The sequence below is a fragment of the Emys orbicularis genome, chromosome 7 (assembly GCF_028017835.1).
Source record: "Emys orbicularis isolate rEmyOrb1 chromosome 7, rEmyOrb1.hap1, whole genome shotgun sequence".
NCBI lineage: Eukaryota > Metazoa > Chordata > Testudines > Emydidae > Emys > Emys orbicularis.
Genome location: NC_088689.1, coordinates 94,524,188 through 94,546,615, shown reverse-complemented (window position 1 = coordinate 94,546,615; position 22,428 = coordinate 94,524,188). Strand labels below are relative to the sequence as shown.

General features: G+C 40.5%; 1 protein-coding gene across 1 annotated transcript in view; it reads left to right on the top strand.

Annotated features, from left to right (window-relative positions):
* The first annotated feature begins 9,135 nt into the window (after positions 1-9,135).
* The window catches only part of ACAD9 (acyl-CoA dehydrogenase family member 9), a 47,019-nt gene continuing 33,726 nt past the window's right edge, over positions 9,136-22,428 (top strand). The window contains exons 1-3 of the mRNA XM_065407948.1: positions 9,136-9,231; positions 13,814-13,907; positions 16,998-17,099. Coding sequence (XP_065264020.1) covers positions 17,078-17,099 — 22 coding nt within the window. The 5' untranslated portion in view covers positions 9,136-9,231; positions 13,814-13,907; positions 16,998-17,077. The remainder of the gene's footprint in view (positions 9,232-13,813; positions 13,908-16,997; positions 17,100-22,428) is intronic.

Below are 22,428 nucleotides of genomic sequence, written 5' to 3'. Positions count from 1 at the left end.
ACGTTGTGCTTTACAGGACACAAGTAACACCTAGAACTGCACCTGGAAACGAATTGGAAGGCACTGCAGATCACCACAGGTGTCATACGCTTATAGACATGCTAATAGTCTCAGTGCTAGATCCAAAGCTAGGAAATCTTGAGGACCTTAGAAATTGCCAAGGTTGTTTTGCCACCATTTTCTTTACGGTGTTCCCTAAACAATGGAAATTAGAAATGGGGCAATAATTCTCAAGTTATCTTAATCAAGCAATGCTATCTTGAGCAAGGGCCAACAATTTCTGCTTTTATGTCAGTTGTGCTGGTGTTTTTCTTGCAACATCAGATTGAAACCCCAAACTCATTTCTTATAGGCCAAATTTTAAATCACTGTTGAGCTGGCCTCGATTCAAAGCAGAGACCTAGAAGTGAAAGGCTGTTTATCCCATTACAAGTCCCTTGAAAAGTCCAGTCCCTTACAAATTTTTATACTTAAAAAAACAAAGAACAAAACCATTGTTCCTAAAAGGCTAAGTGTGAAATAGGAAATAGGAAATAGTATCTGCATAGTTAGTTCATAGCCTCCTGTGACTTTTGGAGAGGTGAAATTGCTCTACAACCGTGATCTAATAAATACACTTTGCTATTGTTACATTGGTTAAGAAGTAAGAATAGGTGCAAAATTGCAATTACTTAGTTGGTTTTATTTCCTGCACAGTATCTTTTTTTTCTTAAGTCTTGTTTCAGTTACCTCTTTAGGTTGCATCCTGCTGTTTAAGTGGGGATATATATTGGTATTTCAAGCATTTGCGTGTACATTTTTCATTGACTTTTTAATGTCTCAGAGATACATTTATAAATCCAAAATAACCTGGTAGCCTTATTTATTTCAGTTTTTTGAGGGTGGGGTAATAATGTGAGATCATCGATCTTGTGGTTTTTTGGCTCTATACAGCATTTAAACAGCTGTATGTGGGGGCAGGGGGAGCAGGAAGCAAATACAGACACATTCAGCTGCATTTGGCTTAACTTCATTACTCCTACTTCCAGTTATATTTAGATTCCTGTGGAATACCCAACACTATGATGAAGTGTGAGTTAAGATTTTATTAATACAATTTTCAGGTTTGTGAATAGAGGAAATGGGGATTTTCAATCACATCCAAATATATCATGGAAATAAAATTTCTCTCCCAAAATAAAACACACAAGACCAAATTCTGTGCTGCTTACTTAGGCAAAACTCCCGTTGACTTCAATGGAAAGACTGCAGGGTTAGACCCATAATTAATGTTGGGAAATCTCAGCTAAGGCCCTTTCCTGAAGAGGTCTCCAATCCAAATAATATTTGAATTAAGAGCACTTTTGGTACATATTGTTCTGTACAAAACAACAACTCAAGAATGGTTGCACTGTGCAGTGAAGTACTCAGACCTAGTCAGCTGGTGGGTTTCATTATTTTTACCAAATTCAGGATCTTTAATTACTGAACTTTTGGGAAGCAAAAGCTCGTTTTACTTAGCATTTTCACAGTAACTGAGATGTGAAATTAGCCGCATGGTTCAGAAGACGTATCAGCCAGCTAAAATAAATCAATTACCCTAGAGTAGGGTAAGAGAGAGAGAAAACTTCTTAGTTGTGCAATAGGATAACATTCACAGCAACTTCAGCTTTCATTTGTTTCCTTCCTTATAGAGGTAGTGATTTTAACCCAAATAGATAATAAACAGACTCTGTTTTTCCTCAATATGAATTAATTATTTCTAATGTTAATGAAGTTTTATGCATTTTGAACAGTGGGAAAATATTTCATATCTACAACTACTCATTACCGCTGCAAAATAAGACTTTAACGAGCGGTTGGCAAAGAAGTGTGAAGCTCTTTTTATCTTAAGAAACAGAGAGAGCAATCAATCTGCAGCTGCTCCAACTCAGCCGACTAATATATTGTAATAATGTCACAACAGACCAGAAGAATCAGGTAATTAATTCATTCCCATTATAAAATAGCTTTTAATGAGGAAGTAATGCACAATTACCCAGTAACACATGGGTTATGTGCACCATTACCCAGTGCACTGTTACCCAGACATGCACTGTTACTCAGTATCACATTGGTTATGGCCTATCAGTCCCACTTTCCTATCTCATATGCCAAGATCAGATAGAAATGATGAAGAAGAAAACATAATTTATAAAATATTTCCTTGTTATTTTTCCATCTCTTATATATAATTTCATTGTAAATGATAGAGTAGACTACAGGCCTTAGAACCTTAAGATCTGGATAGCTTTTAGGATCCAACTTTTAACAAGTAGGTTATTTGAAGTTGCTATGGCTTGAATTGAAATTATTTCCCCCAAACTAATAAAATAAATAAATAAATAACCCCACACAAAGTTCACAAATTTGTCTTCAGACCTTCATCTCCACTCTGATCAAATAAAAATAAAACTGGCTATTTAATACTGGCCTTAGCTGAGCCTTATGGTGTTGTCATCTTCTAATGTTTATATCACTTATTTTTCCATACTAATGACTATCTTCTTTCATTCTCCTTTCTGTCCTCCCTTTTTCTTTCTTACTTTAGACTTATCCACCATTACAGACTTAAAAGCAGTGGCCTGATTTTGATCTCCTTTACACCAGTTTTATACCTGCGTAGTTCCACTGCCTTCAGTGGAGTTACTCGTGACTTACACCAGTGTGAAATCACTAGCAAGGACAAAATCTTGACTCCATGATAGTGAGTAGGAGTCTAGCCATTGACTTCAGTGGGGCCAAGTTTCACCCTAAGGTCTTCAAGACATACCTGCTTTGCCACTAAGATCATTTGTTATGTACTTCCCTTTGTGCTTTGTAATTATACCACAGTGGTGTCTCTTGCTTTATTACTGAGAATTTAACAGAATTGTTTAAAAAACAAAATTTTGAAAACACCAGCTTCTCAAGCCATGGCAAATTCAGGGCCAGATTCAGGAGTGCGCTTAAGCGTATGCTTAAGTCTATCCATACCCAAGACAGCACTTTAGCACGTCTGTATCTTTAAGCATATGCTTAAGTCCTATTGCTTTAGCGGGGTTTAAACACACTATTCAAGATAAGCACATGCTGAAGTGCTGCCCAGAATAGGGATGCTTTCCTGATTTGAGGCCTGTGTGTATAAACTCAGTTGGGGTGACTTTGGTTGAAATGAGACATTGCCAGAAAACTACAACTCCTCTGAGATTCTTACCGGGACCAGAATCCTGTACTACCTACATATACATCTAAAAAGGAATAGATATAGAAAGTGAACTCCCTTACTCTGCCCACTATGTCCCATCCTTCTCCCAGCACATACTGTCTCTGAGGAAGGGCATCCCTTTCAAAATAATATTTTCCCTTTTATGGTTTTCCATTCCAGCTTTCCCCATTCTGCTTCTTCCACATCCTCCCTCCCATCCTCCTTCTTTACTCCTATCCTAGTTTCCTGTTCCCCTTGCCAGCCCCTCCTGCCCTTTTCCCCCTGTTGTTTCCCTCTTTTCAAGTGGGCTGTAGCCCACGAAAGCTTATGCTCAAATAAGCTCCTGTTCTTTTTGCGGATACAGACTAACACGGCTGCTACTCTGAAACCTCTTTTCAAACTTCTCTTTTGAGTCTGTGTTTTGTCCCCACTTCTGGAACTGCCTCCTGGTGTGGCCCAAACCATGAAAGTATTGTACCTGAGGAATTGGCATCATGTGCCACAGATTCACCTTTCCAAAGCTTAGGGGGCATATCTGTTGCACCTCAAAACTCGGTGGATTAAATCTTAAAGAACAGTGACAAACACAGCTCCCTAGCCCTGTGGAAAATGTACCGAGTGTCGTATGCCTCAGGCATTAAGAACATTGCATCTCTGCAACACTTTATCAATTTTATTTAACTTCCAGCAACAGGCGCTAATTACTTTTCTGTCACAGCCTGTAAATTGTCCATGTGTTCTTTTTACACCTGAAGAAAAAAATTTGATTTCCATAATGACCTTTTGCAAACTTTGATCATCTATAAGTCTCCTAAGCATTGGTTTGGCTGCCAGTCTAGAAAATACCAGTGGTAAAAATAATTTCATTTCATCAAGACACTTCCCACAGAAATGAATCATTTCACTTACACTGCCTGCATGTGTACATATTTATATTAAAACCGCAGAGATTCCACAACAGTGGAAGCCTGAGTTCCAGTTTTCATTCCAATTCCATCCTCCCAGACCCTGCTTGCTCCACCTCTTCCCCAATTGTTCATTTCCTCAAGCAAATTCTTTCTGGATTGAAATGCCCCATGCTGGGTCTTTGGTGCAAAGGTGATTTGTTTTTGAGGAGAATGGCAACATTTTGAAATCTCTTGAATCGTTTTTGTGAAGAGCAAGAATAATCTGTTAATAAAATTGACATAGGAAATGTGGACTAATGAATGTGCTACTGACATACTCAATTTACAAACTAGACTATATAATCAGACCCATTTTTCCCTAACATTATCTTCAGTGCAAACACATATTTATCTTTCTACAGACATTCCTGTACTAAATAGGATTTTAAATGATATTTTTATATATTTGCAAACCAAGAATTGCTTTATTAAACAGTTCTCTCTAGAATGCATAGTAAAACGTCACCTCATTCAAAATATAGTCCAACTGCCAGCCAAGCTTATTCAATGAGAAACGCTATACAAAAAGATTACACTTCCATTGCAGACATTTTTTTTTTAAAAAGGAAAAGAATCAGACAGAAAGCTATGGGGTTTAAGAAAGAACATTCTTGCAGGGGACTCACTTTTGCCTGTCTGCCTAGTTTAATCTCTTTAGCTCTTTATTTACAATGGCAATTTGATAAATATACCATCTTTGACTCTCATATAAGCTGAAAAGTAACATTTATCTGTTCTTTTAAATTAAAGTGTATCTCTCTCTCTCTCGCTGTGTGTGTGTGTGTGTGTGTGTGTGTGTGAGAGAGAGAGAGAGAGAGAGAGAGAGAGACTGTCTGGAGTTGGAAATCCAAGTTTATAATCCTTCTGAGAAAGAGAATTTGAAAAGCAAAGCCTCTAAGGATTACATGCTTTTGGAAAAACCCATTTGGCTGTTGTATATTAGCACTGATCCATGAAAGGTCAACTAAACAATTTCTCTGACAACCAAGAACTTGTAATAATTTGAAAGAGAAGCAGACAATAAAGCACTTAATTGTATTCTAGGTCTGTCCATCTGTCCTTCCATGGCTGACAGAAAAAGATACCTCAGCTGGGTTGGATCAAACCATTTGCATAAAAGTCAACATTGGTACAATATTTTGGGGGTAATGAAGTGCTGTCCTTGCTATTGAATAAGAAAGGGAAACTATCAAAATTTAATGTTGGGAGAAAAGACCCTGAAACAAACACTAAAAATCCCTTGTCAATATTGTCAAGATTTGTAGATGCCTTACTGAGTTATTGCATGTTCTTTTTATGCCACTGTTGTTCCCTCTCTTCCTTTTCACCTTCATTTTTGTGTCATGTTGAACTTAAGCACCAGTCTTGCAAACTGCTCTTCACTGGTGACAATGTGAGCCCCACTGAAGCAGCTTGCAGGATCAAGACCTTGTACTGTGTCTTCCTTGGGGCAGGGACTGTGTCTTAGTTTTGTGAGATGACTAGCTCAGATTTTGGTTCTTAAAAATAATTAACTAAACAGGACTTGAAAAGAACTTTAGTATATCTCAACTGATTATTTGGGAGGTCGAAATAAGTATTTCAAAAAGCAAAATACTGATATGCTTTCTTTTAATTTAACGTGACACTCCCTGTCCAGTCTTTTCTAATGAATTTCTAATTTTCCTACCATTATACTATCAAAGCACCAATATTCCCTGACTATACAGCTCTTCTTGAATTGTGAGGAACCTGCTTGGTGGAGTGTCTCTCATTTTGCAGGTACTTCAGTTGATAGCCACAGTACAATGGTTTTAAATGCCTGTACAAATATATGATATAGTGATAGTGCTAGCATCAGTGATTCAGATACATTACTTCTACAGCATGTCACCAGGAGCAAAAATGGGAAAAACTAGTTACTGCTCTTACCTTTCCTACAATTTAATTTTGTAAGCTGATGGGTGTTTAATAGTAAAAGTTAGAATTAGTGCATCATGTTATGCCCACAGGGTAATAGTCATGGATTTTAGGTGCATAACTTTCCTACCATCTGTCATATCACTTTTTCTCCTTAATAATTATTCTAAGGGAAGGAGAGGCTACTTCAGGGGGGGGGGGGAAAAGAGAGTTTTATCTTTCTTCCTGAAAAGCAGTGCAATATGACATCAAGGTTGTGGGCCAGAGTGACCTTAAGGATGGTGTGATTATTGAGAGCTGTGAAGAAGGCAAGGCTGGAGCACATAAGCTATTGTGATTCTGTTTTCAATTGGGGCTGCACACCCAGAAAAACATCAGACAGAGTTGCAGATATGGAACAAAATAAAGGTAGGATCGTTCCAAAGTGGAGATGTATATTTTTGGTGTCATCAGCCCAGAGGTGAAATTGAGATTATATCAGTACTGTAGGAATTAATTTTCATCCACATTTTTTGTCCATTTATCTGGACTACAGGATTTACATTTTTTATTTTTTCATAAATACTCTGCAATAATTCCCAGGTAAATAAAATCAGTTAGGATATTTTATGACTTATTAATCGCTTAACTGTTCAATGCTGCTTTGGTAACCTAATATTTTAACGTCTTTAATCTACAAAACAAAACACAAGGATAGTTGAATAAAACTGGGCCATGTTAAAGTGAATCTTAAAAAGGAGAGAGAAATAGGTATAGCTCACAGCGGAAAAAAGAGTTAGAAAAAAGAAAATGTGATTAAGGGTACTTGAAAAGACTATTTGAAATGTAAGGAAGGTAAAGAATATTTGAAATGTAAGGAAGGTTTGTTTGTACATGCATTTTAGTATTCATAGAGAATAAGTGCATTGGTTAAAGAACTTTTATTCACACACACACACGTTTCTCTACTCAAGAAACACAGGAACACTTGTTTTATTCCTAACCAGATTCCAAATTTCTATTTTACTAATCTGTATGTTTCTTGCTGGTTCCTCCCTAGCATCTGAATGGGAAACAGACAGAGCAGAATTTAGCTTAGTGGAAGACATAGGAAAGGGAGAAATGCTGGGCCAGGATCTTCATTGCCCTGCTCTTAATATAGCAATTTACACCATAACAAAGTGGATGTAACACACTACCACATCAGCAGAGTAGTGTTTTATATCTACTTGGCACTTGTTTTGCCTTGTGTAAATGACTACACCTGTTGCAGGGCACCAGGCAGTCCCGCTGTATCTGCCATGTACTCCCTCACCTTCTTCCGATCCTTCAGAAACTGCTGGTCAGAAAGGGCAGAGGATGATGATAGTTGGAGGAAATCTTAGTAGAAAACCAAGTTCATACCGACCAATGTCAGCATTATCCTATACTGATGGCCCCTTCTGCACAGTATTATCTACCAAAGTTCAGAGACTGCCGGTGATAGCTTGTACAGATATTGAGAAAGCAACTGTTTAACCTTTGTGACATGTATCTGGTGAGTGTGGTCGGGGGACAAGAAACTGAGCAAGTGAAAAACATCTCAGGGTAGGTCAAATCATGATTTTAAATTACACAGGGGAAGCATTTACTTCTTTTTACAAGGATTAATTAAAGTAGTATAAAAAATTAAAATAGAAATTTTGTTCGTAAGCATTGTCTCTCTCTTCAAACCTCCCAATGTGTGTTCTAAAATATGCCAACATAAAACATTTTTCATTGGAATAATATGTAATATGTATGAATCACTTGCAACCATTACATAATTTGTTAACATTGTGGTCAGGTCCTACACCTATCCTCTCTGCCCCTTTTTTGCCCCCCAATAAACTGTTCTTTGGTCTCATCTTGTCTTACCAAAATCCATGGCAACCTTGCCCTGTTAATAACTATTAAGCTGCTTCACTCATAGCAACATTTCCTGTGTGAACTAAAAATGTAACAGTACTATTATAGTATAGACAAATATGACTGAAATGTTGCTGTTGAGAGGACTGGGAGAGGAGAAAAAGCCTGGATTGTGTTGATAATGTATCAGAAAGTGAGGATTACCAAGAACCAGAAGTGCAATAGATTGGATGGTGGGTGTACAGCTTGCTGGGCAGCATTGAAACATGGACTGCAGTCTGAAAAAAGTACAAAAAATAAATAATTGTCAATGATTATATAACAAGCCATTCAAGGGAAAATTTCCTCCTCTCATTGTGAGCTCCAGCGTGTGCTTTCCTGAACCATAGTGCAAGGCATGCACTAAGTATATTTGCTGCATTATATGCCCAGTAGTGCAATTATAGGATCAACAGTAAGGCTATAATAGCCATGCTTATAAGGATTTTTATTATTTGATTAGGGATATAACCCTCTTGTCTCAATGCATAAAGCTTAGGAAGAAAGTTTCTTAACTCACCACTATGTGCAATCACTCAGTACAGCCAGCTGCAGGTGTACAATATCAGCTTCCCCCTTAAAACTCATGAGAGGGGTTTGAAACAATGAGTTTTTTAACAATGCACGTGTTGAGGGTTTTTTGGTTCACTCTTTCAGGGTTTGTGTTTTCCTGTGGACAGTTTTTTCCTGGAGCGAGCAGGGCCAGGAACTTCCCCTTAAAAACGGGGGGAAGGGGCTGAGATTCCCAAGACTTCAGGAACTGGGGGTTTAAGGAACAGCCGCCAGGCAGGCGCTAGCAGGTTACCTACGCGCCCCTCACAAGCCTGCTCCCCACCAGCTCCCGCCCTGGAGCGCGTGTGAACCCGGACGGCCCATGCTCTGGACTGACGGTCAGAACCGCAGGCCAGTGTCCTGTGGGGGGCGTGGCCTGAATGGTGTAACTGGCCGCGCGGAGAGATTGGCGTGTGAGGGGCGGGGCTCATGGAGCCCGCCTCAGGCCCATCTGCGGCAGTAGGGGATTGAGAGGGCTTTGTGTCACGTGACCCACCAGATGCGTCATCAGCGCGCGCCCCTGACGGCTTTCTGAGGCGGAGGGCGGAGCCGTGCAGTTTTCCGGCAGTGCATAGTGGCACAGTGACGCGGTCGGACATGAGCGGCCTCAGCCTTCTGTTGCGGGCGGCGCGCGCCGCGTTCCCCGCTGGGGCCAGGCAGCTACGTACCGGCGGTCTCCGCAGTGCCTACGCCAAGGAGCTTTTCCTGGGGAAGCTGGAGAAGGTGAGGCCGAGCGAGACGAGGCCGGGCTCCCAGCACCCTCCGCAACTGTGCCGGCCCCTGGGGTCTCCCGTCTTCTCGCTGGGGGTCTGCGCCGGCCCCTGGGGGTCTCTCCTCCTTCCAGGTTGTCCCAACCCTGGTCCCTCGTCTCCCTTCGGCGGCCCCTCGCAGCCCCTCCCTTTCTCCTGCATGGAACGGAGCCGTTTCATTCCATGCTGGCTATGTGCAGACAAGGTTTTACAGCCTGGCTCTTATTTGTGCAGGGGCAGCTCAGGAGTAGCTCTTACATGAGTGATTTGTGTAAATGGGACCACCTATTCACTATCTGTACACCTGACATAGGCCAGTTGGCGGACCCAGATTCTAGTGTAAGAGGACCCCTCCTTCTCCCACCAGAAGATGTTGCACCATGTGAAACACAGCTAGGCTCGCTGTACAGTTTTTTTTTTTCCTGAAAGTCTTCCTTTGATGCTAGCAACAATAGGAATGCTATTAGAGACAGCTTTCAAGCTTTTTAACACCATGTTGAGTAACTCCATGGTGGTAAAAATGCATGCTACTTACCCTTGGGTTTAAGCTGGTAACACCAGGTGCTGATAATGGGTAAAACACTTGCTAATGTAGATTTACTGTGTGGAGGCTTACTGGAATCCTGGAGTCATTTGGTATTCAAATTGGAGTATCAGGAGATATGTTTCAGATTATGGGGTCCGAGGAACACCTAGGAAGATCTGCTAGGAAAGTGGATATGGCCTGAATGGTGTATGAGGGAGAGGAGACAGTTTATCTTCTGCTCTGACATTTAGGACAGCAGCTGCTAGATAGAATTTAGGTGTGTTAGTTTTAAGTGATTTGCTAATCATCTCCCTGCTTGGTTACTATAACCTCTTCTTCTTCAGCCTCACTGACATGCACATTGCTCCTCTTAAGGTGTCCAAAGTGTAGTTGCCAAAACTATCTTTTAGCCAATTAATCTGATCATATCTTCCCCTCATTGAATCCCTACACTAGTCCTCAGACACACCAGTTTGTTCAGCCTCCATTCATAGTCTTTCACAATTTCATCCTGATTTTCATCTGTTACCTGGTCTGCTATTGTCCGCTCTCCACCACAAGTGATACTCCATCCATAATTTCCTCCGATTTGCGCCTCTGTGCAATTTACTGTGGTTTCCCCTTCTATGTGGAACACTCTCCCCATTCTAGTTTGCCAACCTTTCTTCATTGAAGTCCGCCTTAACAAACCACTTCTGCAATGAGACTTCTAAGAAGTGAGTTTATAACTAAAGAGGAAAAAAGCAAAGTTGCCTCCTCTTGCCAGTGTATTCCATATGCTGTGGATCTGTCATCTAGGTTGTAATGTTTTGGGAGTCTATATTCTTTTGTGTACTCTACAGTGCCAGGCATATTCTGGGTGCTTAACAAATAATAGAGCCAATTTTTGTATACAGGTGGAAATCATTCTGAAAGTTAAATTTCTTTACTTTCAGAGTTACACTTTATTCTACGGAGATTGCATAAGGGCCAAAATTCTGGATTCTATACTACTGGGGTATCTGATTTGGCAGTAAAAACATGCTTAGCACTTCACTTTTTGTTAGTTTAAATTGATAGGAAACAGAACTTGTATAAAGGTGGGTTCTTTATAGTCTGTCTAAAGGAAGATTTAATTGTGTGGTCAGTTTCACTTCCACATTTCAATGAACTGTTGGAAAGGCAGCTACACAGGCACATACTCAAGTTTCCATTGCTTGTTGGTAGTTAGCTTTCATCTCCAAGGGCACACCTATGTTACACAATATACGTGGTCTATATTTTCTCTTTGCCCTTCTTCCTTTGAACCCTGCCCCTGCTGATGTTGACTTTTGAGCAACACAATGAAACAGTGTCACTTCTGCCCAGAGCTAGCCACAGCCATTGTGAAAAATGAGGCATATCAGAATGGTCCTGTGAAACATCACTCTAATAAGTGCCCATTTCTTCCCAGAATGCAGTTCCCAGACCCTGTTCAGTGCCTTCATTTTTAACGTTGGTATCTAGCGGGTAGGTGGCAGTAAATTAAGGCCTTTCCCCACACAAACCACAGATGACAAAGAAAGTGTATAATATATACATGTGGACGATACAAGATTACCAGCCTGCATGTCGGGAAATTGCTCTTTCACATGTTATGCAACTAATATTAATACTGCTTCATATTTTTTTGTTTTGAAGAAAGGGGAGAAAATAATTTAAGGACATACTAAGCAACCAAGTTAATTGCTTAACATTGTAAAGTATAGTAAATTTCCCTTAAAAAAGAAATGGGTAGCTAAATCATATGCTAGCTATCAGACAATTAAATGTCATCGAACTTACTTCTGAAGTAATGCTCAGCTTCAGACCGAATCCTGCACTCACCGACAGTAATGGGATTTTTGCCATTGACTACACTGGTAACAAGACTGTATAGTGTTCAAAGAGCATTAGTCTTTCTTCTGTGCCATTAAACAAGCCATTCAATCCGACTATCAGAATAGATAAACTCCAAATTAAACCACTGATTATTAATAAAAAGAAGGATTCTTGAAGTATAAATTTAAATTGAGCAAAAAATCCATAACAGGCATTAACCAAATTCAGTAATGTGAGTTTAGCAGTACTTTGATCTTCCAGAACAAACCATGTCATGTGTCAAGGAAAGGATCATGGAAATCAAGCAAACAAATTTAGTCCCATATAGCCTGACCCTTGCTTATTTCAAACTCAGCTCCTCCTGACATGTAGCAAATTTTCTATACATCAGTCCTTTTCTGAAAATTTTAGAATTTACCAAATCCCAGGTGTTGTCTCCGTACTCCTGTACAATGATTCTCAAACTTTTGTACTGGTGACCCCTTTCACATAGCAAGTCTGAGTGCGACCCCTGTTTCCCCTTATAAATAAACACTTTTTAATATGTTTACCACCATTATAAATGCTGGAGGCAAAGTGGGGTTTGGGGTGGAGGCTGACAGCTCATGACCCCCCACATAATAACCTCCCGACCCCCTGAGGGGTCCTGACCCCCAGTTTGAGAACCCCTGCTCCTATAGGAATATTTGAATGAAGGGAGAATGACATGGTCTTGCAAAGGAGGTTTCGTTTGGAGAAGGCAGGGTAAGGGAGTAGGAAAGGGGCATGCAAGCTTTTCAGCCTGAGAGCCGCATCAGGTTCCTGAAATTGTCTGCAGGGCGGGTTAGGGAAGGCTGTGCCTCCCCAAACAGCCAGGCATGGCCCAGCCCTCTGACCCCCCGCCCCCCCCCGCGCATCCTCTGATGCCCCCCTGGGACTCCTGCCCCATCCAACCCCCCTGTTCCCTGACGGCCCCCTGGGGACACCTGCCCCATCCACCACCCCCCCGCTTTCTGTCCTCTGACCGCCCCCGGACTCCCTGCCCCATCCAACACCCCCCCTCCTTCCTACCTACCCCCCCCCGGGACCCCTGCCCCATCCAATCACCCCTTCTCCCTGACCACCCCTGGACACCGCTTCCCCATCCAACCCCTCCTCTCCTTCCTGACTGCCCACCCGGAACCACTGCTCCCATTCAACCCCCCGGTTCCCTGACCCCTATCCATCCCCCTGGCCTCTGACCACCCCCCAAACTTCCCTGGCCCCTTACCGCGCTGCCTGGAGGACCGCTGACTGGCGGTGCGGCTGCACCAGGACAGTCAGCCACGCTGCGCAGCACAAAGCACCAGGTCAGGCCGGGCTTTGCAGCTGCGCTGCCCCAGGAGCTTGCTGCTTCACTGCCCAGAGCATTTTACCTGCGACGCAGTGAGCTGAGGCTGTGGAGGGAGGGGGAACAGCAGGGGAGGGGCCGGGGGCTAGTTTCCCGGGACGGGGCCTAGTCTCCCGGGCCAGGAGCTCAGGGGCCGGACAGGACGGTCCAACAGGCCGGATGTGACTCGTGGGCCGTAGTTTGCCCACCTCTGGAGTAGGAACACTGTCACTTTAGCAGTATTTCACATCTCTCATTAGCTGCTCATGATTTTCTCTTTATTCAAGTCTAATAAATGGTAGTGCCTCCAACTTGCAATTAAAACCCCTTGTGTGAAGGAGAGAATGGAGCACAGCAGAACTGCATTATGCTAGTCCATGCACTCTATCATTGGGCTTCACAAAACTAGTATATATCATCCCTGCCCCAAGGAGCTTACAGTCTAAAATTGGCCCAAGTGAGGGCCAAAAAAGTGTACTAATTGGTAAAACAGGATTCTGGTAACAAGGTCATGTGGTTACTCAAGTATGTACTTGTTGATAGCTCATTTCACCTGTTAGCACACTTTCTTATATATGAACATTTTTCCTTCACCCCATTTTTTCATTTTCAGATGCTATTCCTGGTTTGTTTCAACATGCCGTACAATTGAAAAATGTAGTTTTGAGTACAGAACAAGTATATTTAATTTACTTAAGTTTGGTCATTTGAGACTACCTGAATTCCTGTAAACATTGTCCACAATTTTTGTTTTTAGAGGTTAACATCTAAAAACCACATGTTCTTCTTGAACCTGCTTTTTATTTTAAATTACCTTAATCCTATTATACTCTGACATTTTAGAAGGAAGTTTTCCCTTATCCAGAGGTTTCTAATGAAGAATTAGAAGAAATCAACCAGTTTGTAGGACCAGTAGAAAAATTCTTCAGTGAAGAAGGTATGGTTACTCATCTTTTTCCATACAAATGGTTTCTAATTAGTGATATTACTATAATTGAAATACACCTCTACCCCGATATAACGCGACCCGATATAACACGAATTTGGATATAACGCGGTAAAGCAGCGCTCTGAGGGGGCGAGGCTGTGCACTCCGGCGAATCAAAGCAAGTTCGATATAACGTGGTTTCACCTATAATGCAGTAAGATTTTTTTGGCTCCTGAGGACAGTGTTATATCGGGGTAGAGGTGTACTAAAAAGGAAACACTGTAACACTTTTTGTGCATTTATCATGACTTGTATAGTGTCACTGTTTTCCCTTGCATAGTCAATTTTCTCTTTTTGTGTGGTTCACTCATGCATCAAAGAGAAGAGAGAAATAAGAATTATTGTAAAACCACAAAAATTGAAAGGTCTCTGGGGCAGATGTAGGAATTGAAACTGCTTTTAACTTAGATTGTCCTTTAAAAGTGTGTTCCTTTCACTGTCTGTAATTTATAAGCATCTGATTTTGGTCATTTTTCCAACCAAATTCAGCAGAGGCAAACCCAAAGAGTGACTATTTCAGAAGCTATGAGCATATAAAAACAAAGTAATAGATGTTCTGCAATCTTAACTAGAGCAGTGGATCATGAGAACTTTTTGCTTAGCAAAGGCACAGTGTGATTAAATGTTTAATTGTTTCTCTGAGAGAACAGAGAAACAATTGTTGAATAACTTCTAATTTCTTTACAAGCACTAATTTTCACTTCTGACATAGTTAAGCAGTATCATCCCCAATTTCCAGATGGCAAGTGTGGGGCAAAGTCCCAGGAGGAAGTCCAGGGTCACGACGTGGATAAAAACTCCTGAGATCCTGACGGCTATTGGCCTAATAGCCTATGTCCCTGTTCAAAGGAATAAGTCAGCAATTTAAGCTATGAAACTCAAAAAATTATTGTTAAGCGTGAATGAGAAGACAATGCATATTTAGAGGGCTGTGAAATCATAAAACAAAACAAATACTCTTTAGTCAGTTTTAGAGATGGTATTTGATGGAGAAATGAAAAACATCAGATTACATGGTCTAGTTGATGATAATTATTCAATTTTGTTTGGGTTCTCTGCCATTTCTAGTTAGATATTCAGGGATAATTCTGAGCAGCAAAAATGAAACTGGAGAGCTGCCTAAATGCTTGTAAACTTGATACAGTTGGCACTGAGCAAAGAAATTCAACTGAGTAGATCTCTCTGAAGCTTGGCAGTTCTCATGCACCATGCTGATGTCTCTGTCACTCTGGTGAATGAACAAGTAAACTACAAACACTTTTCTCACCCAAATCAGTTAATTATATCCCAAGTATATTCTTGATATGGTGTGCTTTGTAGTCTAAACCATTAAAAAAATCAATTACTTTGTTACAATGTTGTTTTTTCTGACTGAATTTCATCCCTCAACCAAGCATTGTGGTTGACCCCTTCTACCCTTTTGGGGGGGAGGGATAGCTCAGTGGTTTGAGTATTGGCCTGCTAAACCCAGGGTTGTGAGCTCAATCCTTGAGGGGGCCATTTAGGGATCTGGGGCAAAAATCAGTACTTGGTCCTGCTAGTGAAGGCAGGGGACTAGACTCTATGACTTTCAAGGTCCCTTCCAGTTCTATAATTTATTTATTTTAACCTCATGCAGTATTTGTCAAGTCACCTGCCTGTGATGAATAGGAGTCTTTCTCAGGGAAGTGCCACTGGAATCTGCAGAATTTGCTTTTTTTCCTCAATAGGTTTTTTTTTTTTGGCAAGATAGCTTCAGCCTCTGTTGCTGAACAGCAACATAATGAAAACTAATGCAAGGGTGTAAACTGACAGGAATTGTTATTGTTCAGGACCTAATGGCAGCTGTGCAACTGGCAAGAACTAGATCTGTTCTTGCTTTAAAAACTACCTTGTCTATTAAAATTTATTGGGATAAATGTTCTTGAGGCTTTTCTGGGACAAATTCCTAGTTATTTTTTTGTTTATCCCAAAATTTTGGTACTGTGAGAATTTCTTATACTGTGCTAATGCTTCATACTAGTGTACACCTGAATGACCAGTATGCATAGAAATGTTCGAGATGGTTGAAAAAGCTATAGATTCTCCCCACTTCCAAGGCCCTAGTATTCATGTGTCATCACTTGGAGCTATAACTTCTGCCATTGGAACCTTCCAATCAGTTCCTTCTTGAATGCAGTCAGGGAAGGAGCACCGTGAGGAGCTGTGCCTCTTCAGCTGGAGTATTATTTCAGCTTCTGGGAAGAACTTGTTCTTGTAGAAATCTCTTCAGTTTTATTTTCTTTGGGGATCATTCACTTCTTGCTATGTAAGAAACGACTGGAAGATTCCAAGGGCTGTTGTCATATGCTATCCAGGAGCCACCATGGAGAGAGGAGTTGGCTCAAATTCTCTCCCACTATTGCTGCCTTAGGGACTAAACCAGTAGAAGCAGAATTGCAAGGTCAAGTAACTTCTCCTTACAGGAACATACCTGAGGGGTTTTATTTCCCTGCAGTCTGTAGTGGTAACCTTCATATGCAGTGGGTCACAGTATTCCACCTTACATCTACTTCAAAACTGTGGTAGTGAGCTGTAATAGTTCAGTACCTGATGATTGCTGGGGGCTGTTTAATGCTTTTCCAGATGCAGGGGAGTGAGGGGTTGGGGCGTGTTAGCCGTTGTTGTTAAAGGCAGTCTGAAGCTAATAGGAGCAGTTTCTGTAAAATTAAATGGGTGAAGCATTTCTGCACCTGCTGGAGCATGAGTCAAAAGCTAGGGTGCTGGAACATAGTCTGGTTTGCTGCTGAGTATGCTTTGAGATGCTAGAGGAGAATACTTCTTGTTGAGGGGGTGGGGGAAGGTGAGACACTCAGATTGCTCCTCTTTCCATTAGCCATATCCTGTTTTGCAGGTCTGTGCTCTCATGTTGATTATTGAGAATAGAGGTTCTGCTGCTATTAACTTGCATTAGCATGCCATGGTATTGAGAATGCTGCTGCAGCTTGCCTGCTTTGCACTGATTCAAATACTCTTGCGGAGAGGCACGCTTGCTGTAACCTGTCATACTTCTACTTTCAGTGGACTCTAAAAAGATTGACCAAGATGCTAAAATCCCACCAGAAACTCTAAAGGGATTGAAGAACCTTGGGCTCTTTGGCATGCAGATTCCAGAGGAATATGGTGAGTAAAAAAATATACTGAAAGTAGAACCAAACAATTTCTTCATCTTCCTTTCAGTACAGAATGCACCATAAGGCATCACATGCCACTTCCCCCTGTTTTCAAGTCCTTGGCTGAAATGGAGAGGGCTTGGTGTTGCATGGGCATCTGTCTCACAGCACTTGCTCAAGATGCATAAAATTCTACTTGATTAAAAGAACTGGTTTACCAGACAAACTGTGGTGTCTGATGAAACTGTCCATATTGAAGCCACTACCTTAGACTCACTCAAGTAAGCAGTGAACCCATTTGTCCACTTTAAAAGCTTAATAGCTGTGTTGAGACATAGTTGTATTTTCTCTTTAACCATAATGGAAAAATGGGTCTTAAAGAGGGATTTGAAGGAGGACTGGATAGTGGCTTTAAAAACTAGTTTGGCCTAGGTATGTGGTGTATAAAGAGCAACCTGAACTACAATGCATTTGTTGCAGTGACTATAATAGTGCTGAATAAAGCTGGGAAGCAGACATAACTCAGAGTTCTTGTGCTTTAGTTAGTTTATATCTTCTTTTAACCATACTCTTGTGTGTTGATGCATGCAAGTTGACCCATTACTTATTTTTGTTTAATTTCTCATGAGTGCCACAGAGATGCAAATCGTATTTCTGCGAAGATCTGAGCACAGAATCCATTTGATCCCATTCCAAGACTAATACATAACACAAATAACTAAAAAGAAAATATGGAAGAGTTTTTTTGAATAATGAAATTGAGTCATGTTAGTCACTAGAATTCATAACGGGTTTAATTTTGTCTTAGAATATATTAAATTATCTACTGCTCTAGTAGTCTTAAAACCGCCTTTGTAATGTGTCTGAGTAACAGGAGAAGACCCATTTTTTGAAAAATCTGAAGTCTGTGCACAACTAATATTATCATCAGCCAATAGGTGTGTTTACATGCAGATAGCTAATTAGACACCATTTCTGTGTGGGGATCTCAGGCTTTTTCCAAATATCTTCTAGCTTTTTCTCTTTTACTTTTTTGTATGTAGTCTATATTGAAATATTTTAGTAGACATGCAATGATGAGTGGGTTGGTGCACCAGGAGAAAATGCACTGAGATGTATCCATTTCACTATGATGCATCATATAACACTTTACATTAATCAAACTTATGTCAATCCTTCTGTGAAAGAGAATCTGATCTAGCATAAGCCTCTGTTTGAGAGTTGCTGGTTTGTTCATGCTGTGTTTACAATCCTGTCTTCAACTTTGTAAAAACAAAGTTGTTCTGGCATAAGAATTTTTTGCAATCACTTCCTATGAAATGGGACATGATTGCATTCTAAAAGTAGATTAGGAAAAATCAGTCCAGGGTTGTGAGGGAAAGATTGTCAGAGGGGTACAATAAATCTTCAGAAGTCAGCCCCAGGATTTCAATTTCAGGTCAGTCCCATAAGCTTTTCTATGTAGCCAGAAGTGCCAGCAATCCTTCCAGTTCAAAAGATCTGCTATATCAACTAATGTCCAGTAGATCAATGAGTGGTGATCTGCTTTATGAGCCAGTGGCATAACGCAAAAGATGCCTTCTTGATGCTGACGGATATGACATATGAGCAGCGTATCTAATGATGAGCCTACCTCCTATCCCCTGAGGTCATTCATTATGAGACATTAATGGAAAGAGAAATCATGGCTCTGGGCCTCATTGGTGTATTTGCCAGGCTCACGAATATGAAAACAGTGAAGACATTGGAAACAGCTTTGGTATTTGAATCAGTTACATCCACAGTATGTAAAGTTAAGTCATGTACAGTTGTGGTTGATAAGTTAATGTTTATTTGGATATGGATTTCAGTTGTACTTTTACTTTATAAAAATGTGACTTAAGTCTTGGTCTCTTAAAAAAATTGCATTTGGCATAACTTCTTGAATAATGTTAGTCCCAGGTGCTGCCAAAAAACAACACAAAAACCTGGGATTGAATTTCAAATAAACTAATACTTCAGCAAAAATACTCTTAAAATGTATGTTTCCTCAAACACAAATATGAACCTGGAAATTTCAAGTAAAAGATCCACGTTGCTTACTAACCCGACCTCTCCCTCCCCCCAATAAAATAAAAGCATCCAATTACAAAGTTAAGAGCACCAAAACAATCTGCTACAGTACCGCAAGGGCAGTGTTAATTCTTACATCTTCAACTCTAATCACAAATTAGGAGAAGGTACTGTGCTTGTGCAGCTTCCTAATGAAGTGTTGAAAATGTGAATTTGTGAACTATAAAAGGTGGTTTTGTAACTGGTTTAATAAATGTCTGAGACTAAATTATGCTTTTTCACTACATGCTCTTTCCATCTAATAGTCGTAACTGGATGATCTGTGCCTTGAATATGTGAAATTTTTAAACAGTGAGTAATATTCTGTTTAATCTGGAATTGTTAGTCTTTACTTTGACTCTGTATGGCTATAAGGAGGATGGAGGCTGAGCAACCTCTGTACAATTAAGAGTAAGATATTAAAGTTTTTGTGGTCACTGATGAAGTGAACCTGTGATAGGTGAAGAAGGCGGTCAGTCATATGTTAAAGTAGCAATCAAGGTCCGAGTTAAGATTACTGGATGACCTATACTGTATATTTCATACTTTCAGGTACTTTGGTGGTTTTTGTAAAATAAAATCTTTACTTGGAATTTCCAGGCTTTCTAGCCTTTGCCTTTTTTACAAAGCTGTAATATTCTTCAAAGGTGTGCCTTGAGGTTGTGGTGTGTGGTTTGGTTTTTTTGTTGTTGTTTAGGTTTTTGTGTGTGACTTTTTCATCCTTAATTTCAGGGTAACAAATTTCTTTGTGTGGAATTCCCATAGACTTTTAATTGTTCAATGACAGGAGTATCTGTGCATCTTCCATGCAAGAATGGATTTCCCCTCCCCCCCCCCCCCCCCCGACCGCCTCTCACCTCCACATGTGGCTACCTCCTTCCATTCCTCATACTGGACTCTTGTTCCCTGGGTGACTTTCCTTCTCTTCGCAAACTTAGTTCATCTGTCATTCCTTTGAAGTGTGTGGGTAAAGCTGTTTTGGAGACAACTTTTTAAAAAAAGTTATGTTTATATTTGAAGAGAGAAAAAACTAGGCAAATCAATTTAAAAATCAACTTAGGGTTAAATTTAGAACTCATGTATTTCAAAAACTTCTATGCCTGACATTTTGCAGGAAATTTTCTTGTGAAATTTCATATCTGTTTATTTTGAGTTTGACCCTGGGATGATGTAGGTTTGAAAATCAGGCTTGTAACAGGAATCCAGCTTCAAAATTAACCTCTCCAAAACCTCCTTTGAGATAGACGAGACATCAAAGCTGGTAAACTGAAATTTGTTCTAGAAACTTTTACAGAATAAAGCAATGATAAAAGCAGGTTGGCTAACATCTGCATTCTATTTAAGTCACTTTGGAAAGTATTGGAAGTTAGTTCTGTGCAACAAGGCATATGCTTAGGCAGACCTAATGGAATATTTGGATACTAATTAACTTTGTATTATAAAATAAATATTTGCTGCTTTCATGTCTCATTTATACAAAATAGTACTGTTGTCAATACCATGGCCAAATAAGGATGCTTCTAATAGCAAGAATAGCCTGTTGTCCAGCAAGAACTCTTGCAGCCTCTTTTAAGTGAACGTAGCATTCTATTCCAGGCTGCACAAAAGGTGAAATTGGCCCTTTTGAAGTCAATGGGAATTTTGGCTTTTACTGCAGGGGGGCCAGGATTTCACCTTTTGTGCAGTCTGCAATAGAATGCTTTGCTCACTTGACTGTCGCTTTAGTTAAAACAATTGTATTTGGGACAAGGTGGTTAACACACAATCTTGATGATCTTCAAGCATAGTTTGTATTAATTCAGTTCAGGTGATATTTGGAAGTTTGCCAGTTAATGTCAGATGTTTGGCTTCTCTGGATTTTCATATATGTACCGTGCTGGGATAGCTTTTTCTGAAAAAATAAATGATGATCCACACAAACAGATTTCTTAAGAGACTGACCATTAAGTTTGCATTGGGATGCACATGTATCACAATAGTGTTTAATTACATAACATTTCTCAAATGCACAATAATATACTTTTTTTTCTACAACTTTAGATACAAATATGTGGCATCTTGTAATATTTCTACCACTTAATTCTTACACTAATTTTGTGGCCCTAGAGGCCTCCAACTTTGATTTACATGATTTCTCTAAATTATGTGTTCTAATACGTTTTCCATAGCCACGTATGATAGTCTCTTGTCAACCAACAGTACTGATTTCATTAAGTGCAATTAACTGCAAAGCTAATGTCAATGCAAAATTACATGGCTTGTGGAGGGCAACAGATTTCTATTTGTTTAACATGTAATATGTCTCTAAGCATGATTTACCTGGGCTTGTCATCCAAATGACTTTGTTATACCAGACCAACATAGCCCAGGAAAGTAGTATTGTAAGACATTACTGTACACTTGTAAAATATATTGTATTTGCTATGACATGTTCGTGTAATTGGACTATATTGTAACTTGAAAGGGGGCGTAATTAAGGTTGTGCACGTGAACATGATTTTGGCATTTCCTGGTGTGAGCTTTTGACTTTGATGTAACCTTTATATTCTTAACAGACTTCTATGTAAGGAAGCTTCTATTTGTCTTTAAAAGAAAAAGAGGGAGGACAGGTGTAGAGGGACAATTTTTTTTTTTTTTTTTTTTTTTAAAGAGGCGCTTCATTCTCCCCTACTCGGAAATATATTGGTTTTCAAAAGGACAAATACATAAATAATCACATGTAAATTCTGCAACTCGGAACTGCGTGGCTAGGCACTGCACAAGGGAAAACTCTATCCCAGTGGTTCTTAACCAGGGGTCCGGGGCCCCCTGGGGGGGGGCCGCGTGCAGGTTTCAGGGGGTCCACCAAGCAAGGCCAGTGTTAGACTTGCTGGGGCCCAGGGCAGAAAGCTGAAGTCCTACCATATGGGGCTGAAGCCCACGGCCCTGGTCCCTTCCACCTGGGACTGAAGTCGAACCCTGAGCAACTTAGCTTCCTGCAGTTGCCCTAGGCAATTGCACTGCTTGCTAACCCCTAATGCTGGTCCTGGCTTTTATATGCAGAAAGCTAGTTGTTACGGCACAGGTGGGCCGTGGAGTTTTTTTTATAGCATTGGGGGGGCCCTCGGGGAAAAGAGGTTGAGAAATCCTGCACTATCCCACCTACCTTGGGTGGGCCACAGGCTGGCTGGCTCCTCCCATTCCTGCAACCCTTAGAAAAAGGGAGTGGGTATGGGGGTGGGGAGAGTGGTGGAGTGGAAATTGTAATT